At 33.6% G+C, this 7,995-nt stretch overlaps 1 protein-coding gene across 1 annotated transcript; it reads right to left on the reverse strand.

Moving 5' to 3' along the window:
* Nucleotides 1-325: 325 nt before the first annotated feature.
* On the reverse strand, nt 326-7,064 carry LOC143223101 (uncharacterized). Its single transcript, XM_076450550.1, has 4 exons — nt 6,943-7,064; nt 4,920-5,773; nt 2,397-2,545; nt 326-695 (listed from the first exon to the last, which is right to left on the reverse strand). Exons 2-4 carry the CDS (start codon nt 5,768-5,770, stop codon nt 562-564), a joined length of 1,134 nt encoding a protein of 377 aa, XP_076306665.1. The 5' UTR covers nt 5,771-5,773; nt 6,943-7,064; the 3' UTR covers nt 326-561.
* Between the last annotated feature and the right edge of the window lie 931 nt (nt 7,065-7,995).

Raw genomic sequence — 7,995 nt, forward strand, 5'->3', positions numbered from 1 at the left:
ACTTTTTTAAATATTCGAGATAAAGATATTCCTTATGCGAAGAGGCCCGGCATGGCCAAGCGTGTTAAGGCATGCGACTCACAAGCTGAGGGTCGCGGGTTCGCATCCCCCTCGCGCCAAACATGCTTACCCTTTCAGGCGTGGGGGCGTTATAATGTTACGGTTAATCTCACTATTCGTTGGTAAAAGAGTTGCCCAAAATTTGCGGTGGGTGGTGATGACTAGCTGCCTTTTCTCTAAATATCACTGCTAAACTAGGGGCGGCTAACGCAGATAGTCCTTCTGTAATTTTACGCGAAATTCGAAACAACACATAAGACACAGATGCTTACAACGAAACGCATTTTATTAACTGAGACACACACACTTTTAATAATTATCAAAACATATTTATGTAATAAAACAAATACAACGTTTACTTAACTTTGGTATGTTAAACCCAACTTGAATAACGTATGTTAAAGTAAGCTTCAAATGGCACACTTACAAAATTCTTTATATATTTAAGAGTTTAAGTTCATTATAGTAAAATATCAAAAGCTATTATTGTTCATTGTGATCTCAACAAATCAATGTAGCTGCAGCCCGCACCACTGGTTGATATGCAAACTCCCAAGGAGCCCTGCACAATCCGGTTATTTCAGTGTCGTTAGCCAATATCCATTTGATGTCACAATCACAGATAAGAAAGTTCCCTTGAGATATCAAATAAAGGAATTAGAACACATTTGTATAACTTATATCATATTTGTATAACATATCATATTTCAAAAATGTAGAAATATAGAAACAAAGAGTCTTGCTATCATTTTATGTTGTGTCTTATTGTCATTTAATATAATTTCCAAATAAAATGTAGCTAAGATACAAATATAAGAAATAATACATAATTTAGGTCAAAATACTTCATGAAATTACATTTCTATGGAAACATTTATTTAAATGTTTGGTTACATTTTTATTTTGTAAACACAACTTACAAACTTCATTTCTCAGAGTGTGTTTTTCAATTTCCATGATGGAAAGATTCGCTTACACATATAACTTTTTCCGAATTCATATCTTCATGACGCAGCGTTTTTGTGTGTCACGTATCAAATTATTCAAAAACGACTTTGTTGTCTTCCGATTTTATTGTTTTTTTCTTACCTTTTTTATGGTACTTTTTTCTCTTCCGCCAGGTGTTTGTTTTCAGTTCGGTGTATATATACATACCTATGGACTATGTTTTATATCGCTGCATAACTCACATCACCTCCAAACCCCATATGAGCTTTGTAATAAATAACATAACGGGAAGGAGAGTTGTTATGTTGGTTATAACTGTTGTAGTGATTTAACGGATCAAGTTTCAACCATTTCTTCTTGGAGTTCACATACGTTAAAAAAACACATATATCGCTACTTTGACACGATAATATAACCAAGCTACCACTGCGGATTTTGTTTTATTTTAAAATATATCAACTTGTTTTTGTTGGTTGGAGTAAGATAACTGAAACTGCTGTAACAACACTGGCAAGTTGGTGTAATGTATTCAGTTGATTCACCGATATCTTTAAGCACTTTACATATACAAGATATGTATCACTTGTGCGTGTGACATATTTGTCGTTTTTAAGCGCAGAATCTTACGTTGGGCTGTGCTGTGCTCATCACTGGTGTCGAAACGAGGTTTTTAGACTTATAAGCCTTCAGACTTCCTGCTGAGCCAATGAGGGTTTCTATGATATGTAATCAATTAGAATTTTATAAGTAACTGTAATTTTGAAAATATCTTCGATATCTGACTTTTCTTGTTCGTCTTTCTAATTGGATGATCAAAAGTTTCGTTTTGGTGGCATCTAACATCACTTCTCTTCCATTTATCATATGTTGGCTATCGTGACCAATAACGTAGTAATAAATATGTTCAAGGTGAGCGGTGCCTTATGCGCACGCGACAAAAGAGGCTGATCAGATACTTTAATTGTTCCGTTATAACCATTAATAATTTTGAAAGGCTGATCAGAAAGAGTACAACCCACTAATTTCAAAGCCTTGTGTAATTTTTTTGAACTGAATATTTTATCAACTCGCACAAAGATATAAAAGTTATCAGAATCTTAGATCTCTTTATTCACAAATCGACACGCTCACCACTAAACTACACCCACCTAAAAGCGTGATACTAATTAATTAAAGTATTATTTGAAAATTCATAAGTTTGAAAAAGTTGTTTTTGTGTTAATTTCAATAAAAATGTAATATCATACGTTTTAAATATTGAAATTTAAACTTATAATTTATCAATAATTAAAAACATTATTTTGAACTATCTAAACAGAAAATCTCAGAACATATGGAACTGAAAATACTTGAAGAAGTTGAAATATTCACTATTACAAAAGTCTTACCACTAAAATCTATCTTGCGGATAACGCTGAGCTCCTGGTTCCACGTTGCTGCCGGGATATACTGAAGAAAGTTGTGAGCGATATTTACCTCTCTTAGTGCTAGCATAAGTGAGAAAAAGTTTTCTTGGAGCACTGAAATTCTATTCCATCTGTAAATACAGACAATAAAAGAAGTTCATAGGGCATAATTTTTCATTGGAATATACTGTTTTACATTTGTAATTTTAGTTCTTATTTTATATCACATGTGAGAATTGCAAATAGAACGTAAATCTGATTAATGGTATATTATAAATGTTTTATATTTATCCATTTTTATTTTAGGTTTAGGTTTTGTGTGTATTACTTGTTAGAAAAGTTTACGGTTCGTGCCAGAGATTCTTTGCCATAGTCTTCGATACAACTTATTTTTTTTTTGTTCATTTGGATTTCAAGTTATTACTTATCTAAGGTCTTCAAATGATTTGCATTTTATTTGTCGGTGTATATGTGTATTTTTCTTATAGCAAAACCACATTGAGCTATCTGTTGAGTCCACCGAGGTGAATCCAACACCCTGATTTTAGCGTTGTAAATCCGTAGACTTACCTCTGTATCAACGGAGGACTTACTTGTCGGTTAGAAGTTAACCTTCAACCTAAATAAAGAGCTGTAAATTGTTTGTCAGTTGGGGAAAATTTCAATATGTGAGCGAAAAAAATTAATCTTATGGTGTGTAGTTAATGCGACGTATTAAAAAAGTCTCCAATTTCTTGCTGCAAAATTATAAAGTTTGACCTTGGGTATGACCTTTTGAGAAGCAGAAGAACATGATAATCGTTTTATAAAATATATTTTATAGTATAAATATAATATAATAACAATAAAAAACAGGCTGAGCTGTGATTAATTTGCTCATTTGTAGTTAAGCGCAAAATTACGCAAAGGGCTATTCGTGCTTTGTCCAACACGAATGGCCCGGCATGGCCAAGCGTGTTAAGGCGTGCGACTCGTAATCTGAGAGTCGCGGGTTCGCATCCCCGTCGCTCCAAACATGCTCGCCCTTTCAGCCGTGGGGGCGTTATAATGTTACGGTCAATCCAACTATTCGTTGGTAAAAGAGTAGCCCAAGAGTTGGCGGTGGGTGGTGATGACTAGCTGCCTTCCCCTTGTCTTACTCTGCTAAATTAGGACGGCTAGCACAGATAACCCTCGAGTAGCTTTGTGCGAAATTCAAAAAACAAAACAAACAAACAAACACGAATATCAAAATCCAGTTTCTAACATTGTAAGTCCACAAACATACTACCATGCTATTCGGGAACGCCATATTTAAAACAGGGAATTGGAGTGTCATTAAAAGAACAACGATAACTTATCAATATAAACATGACCACGGTGTCTGCAGAATGCAGTCCAAGGCAGAACGCACATGGTCAGAGAAGAAAAATGAATGAAGATGGTGGCAAAGACTGTTTCTCCCTGTTGCAGCAAATTGTTACATCCAATGAAGTTGATTTGAGCCACGAACTAAAATCTGTTTTTGAGGAGGACCTAACACAGCTCAGTGACTGGTTTGAAAATTACTTTCCAGAAGACATGGAGAAGTTTTCATGGATCCAAGACCCATTCAAGGTTAAAGGACCCATCTGAATTTACCTCTGCAGAAGGAGAAAATCTTATTGAGCTGTCCTGTGACAAGATTTTACAAACAAAATATGGCAGCATGGAACTAACTGAATTTTGGATATCAGTAAAAGATAAATATCTGTTGCTAAGTGCTAAAGCTCAGGGAATCCTAATTCCATTTGCGACGTCATGTCTAGGCAAAGCTGGGTTTTCGACGGTTGTTGTGATATAAAGCAAGTACCGAGCAAAATTCAATGTGGAACAGGAAATGAGGGTGTCGGTGTCCAATCTGATTCCAAGGTTTGAGAAGTTGTGCAGTGCTCAACAGGAGCAAACATCCCATTATAATTGTGGTTATTAAAAAATAAAATAAAAATATTGTTTTTACTTTCGACGTAAGTGTATTATTTTTTCAAACGGCTACTAAATTGTTAGGAAATAAATACTTATTAAATATTAAGTTGTTTGGACCTAACTATTTAATAAACGGAACTGTTAGGTTTGTTTTTTCTTGCCTTGAAAAAATTGCTAAGACACTAAGGGCGCCGTGAACCGAGAAAGTTTGAGATACGCTGGTTATAAACCTTAAGTCTTACTGCTGAGCCTCTAGTGGAGAGAAGTTATGACACTGTCTCTGTTATGTGTTTATATGAAAATTTGTGAAAAAAACGTTTCCATATTATAAACATATACTAGCCATCACCTAATAACGATGCTTATATGATTTTACATAGATTTTTCTATATGTTTCCATAGACTCGTTGAAAAAGAAATGAAAAACAATAATTTTTTATTATTAACATTAATAAAAAATTGAGGAGGACAAACAGGTCAGTAAAGGTCTATTGATTTAAGGTCCTATTGAAAGTTATTTTTTAATCCCAGGTTGGCTAGTGCCAGTAATGAGTAACTTACTTTAGGTTTAACACCTCCAGTTTGGTGTCTGGAGAGTCGAAAATGTTTCTGCTGAGGTTCTCCAGTTTATTATAGGACAGATCTAGTTCACTCAAGGAAGTTAGTGGTGTGAAAGCGGCGCTGGAAATCATCGAGATATTGTTGTGAGACAAAACCAGTATTTTCAATCTGGACAGTTCAGAAGGGAAAGCGTCGCTGCTGATTTTTTCAATTGCATTGAAAGATAGATCCAGTGATTCTAAGCTTTTAGCATTTTTCAGGCCATTTATGCGGATACCCTTTGTTATTTTGGTATATTCATACTTGGGCTGAGAATTGGTTAAATCAGTATTTTCATAATAAAATCCATAACGTCTAGGCTTACGAGTAGTAGTAGTTGTTGTTCTTACTAATGTCTTTATTGTTGTTGTACATTCATTGCATAGATTCCCTTTAAGAGAACAATTTGAAAAAGCAAGTTTTTTCAGGTACTGATCTTGCCCTTGAAAAGGATTGTTACAGAGAAAACAGTCTGACAGTGTCGTATCTCGGATTTCTAACTCTCGGACGCGAGATACCAATAACCACTGTGACGGAAGCTTCAAACTCCAATCTTTTTCTGTGTCATTACTTGTGATGTCAGATAGAATCACTTTGTCCAGTACCAGATGACCTGCGGCACCATTAACCTTGCGCAAGTGGTCCTTACAGTCTGGTCTGTTGCAAACAACAATGGTGTAAGAGTTTTGAATGGAGGACGATGTTTTGATACAGAACCATGGACTAAGGTATTCTTTAGGAGGACAGGAAGACCCAGCTGTTCCACGGTTGACGAGTGACGCCATCAAAAGGACGGACGTGATGAGCTTCATTACCTAAAGAACACCATATTTACAATACAATATATCATAATGACCAAAATTAAATCAAAATATAAAATATCAGTAAGTTCTAGGAAATAAATACAAATTCTTACCAAAAAGCAGTAGAAGTAAAGAGGGAAGTGAAAACAAACAATGCTTGGAATATTAGCTTGATTTACTTTTAATTGTTCATATTTACGTTTCGTCATATTCTTAGCAAAACAAATATACATATTTAACTGAACGATTAACAACTGAAGCATCCAAATGATGGAAGAGCAAACAATTTACAATTACTTAGCATACGTTATGAAAAATGAATGGAAATACATAAATAATTTGCACATATAAGAGAAGCCAACGAATATATCTACTTCATTAAGTGTGGAACAATGCACACCTATTTAGTTTATGGCATCATTAAGATGTGACATTGAATTGAATAAATAGCGGAAATCTGAAATGTGACACGACTAATATTGTAGATACCTAATTGGTAAAAAGGAATGAAAATAGAGGTGTTTAGATAAAAGGTGTAGGTGATATTTAAGAAATTTGTTGGTAAATGGTGAACTTAGAAGTTAATCAGCATGACATTGTTACTAATGACAACATCTAGTCCAATAAATGTTGAGCAAAAAGATACTTATTTTGTGTTATGGCTAACAATGGAGGTACCTTGTTGACTACAAGAAGGTAATTAATGTTACCAGTAGATGTTATTATTGTCAATTATAATTAAGTAATGACGAACTGAGCAGCTACTGAAGGCGACTATGGCTAATAATAAAAGTATCTATCTGCATTACGTTTAGAATTATATTAAAGTAGAATATCTACATATTCTTCATAAGTTCCATTATTATATTCTACTGTATTATATTCTACTGTAATCTAAGTATTATAAAATTATAATCATATTTCTGTTCGTAAGTGCTATTATTATTATATCTCACTACCATCTAATTACTACAAAACTATCGCAAGTTTTAATTATCTTATGTCATGATTTAAGGTTATTTTGTATAAGTTTTCATTAGTAATTTCCAATAAAAACTATTTTATCCTCCTATATATATACGTGTTTACAATTACTATACCAAAAATAGAGTATATCAAAGTTTACATAGTTTACAAATCTACATAGTTCACTATATTCAATAACATTAACTATAGCTTACGGTACTCTCTATTTCATCCACTTGTCTTGTCCCCAAAAAGGCTGTTCAGTACTGAGTTCGGGAGCAGAACTTTAGTGTCAGACTTGAAGCAGGATAGTAATTTATAAAAACGTAGCATGCTTCGTATGAAAACGATATATTCACGTGATCTTCTGAATCAAAACCGAAACTAGATAAAGAAGGAACCATTTGTATAAACTAAGGCTGGTAAGTAAGACCGGAAAACACGCCATTTTTTATTAATTTTATTACAAGTATTTGTGCTTAGATACATCCTGTGATTAAAAAGAAATGCATGTATCTAGTTTCGTAATAATTAAATAGGAAGGTTTAGTTCTGGTTCTGACAGTGTTTGAACAGTTGAATGGTCTGTTTATTAGCTACACTAGGAAGCCTAGAGGCAAGGCAACTAGTCATCAACACCCACAACCAACTCTTGGGATTCTCTTTTACCAAAGAATAGTGGGATTGGCCGTCATGGAAGTTCCCTTAGATGAACAGTTATTCTGCATAAATGATTTATCGCTCATTTCAAGCCTTTTGTACTGTCACTTTACTTGATGTTTAATTCTTATAAAATATTTTTATGTGAACTCAACCTTTCAAGAAATATTTTAAAGTAATGGTTAATTAAGATATAAATATGGTTTTATTACATGTTTCAGTGGTTTATCTCTCTCTTTTCTTTTTTCGAATTCCAGGCATAAACTATTTAACTGTTTTATCCGCGTAAACTAAATATATATATATAAATATATATTTCGATCCGGTAATCAGCATGGTTTGGGTCATAGCGCTAACCTTTAGTGGAGAAAACGCATCTATATATAAGAATAAAAGTTTAAACATCTTTTCCGTTAATATTACGTAACGCTCTGTTTTTGCTGTCAAATTATTTTTAAACGGTTTAGCAATGAATTTAGTAAATATGACAGTAAACTTTAAAATGCTTCTAATTTTTTTCAAAACTTACAGATAACTTTAAAATATGGTTTTTAAAATTGAAAAATAATGATGGATTACATGTTTATTTATGGTTTCTTCTTACAGAGT

This window comes from Tachypleus tridentatus, chromosome 8 (genome assembly GCF_004210375.1).
Source record: "Tachypleus tridentatus isolate NWPU-2018 chromosome 8, ASM421037v1, whole genome shotgun sequence".
Classification (NCBI taxonomy): domain Eukaryota; kingdom Metazoa; phylum Arthropoda; class Merostomata; order Xiphosura; family Limulidae; genus Tachypleus; species Tachypleus tridentatus.

Coding starts and splice junctions, on each gene's coding strand:
- LOC143223101 (XM_076450550.1), bottom strand. CDS start 5,770: ATGAAGCTCATCACGTCCGTCCTTTTGATGGCGTCACTCGTCAACCGT. Junction 2,546..4,919: donor CTGGAGGTGTTAAACCTAAA/GTAAGTTACTCA, acceptor CTGTATTTACAG/ATGGAATAGAATTTCAGTGC. Junction 696..2,396: donor CCGCAAGATAGATTTTAGTG/GTAAGACTTTTG, acceptor TGATATCTCAAG/GGAACTTTCTTATCTGTGAT.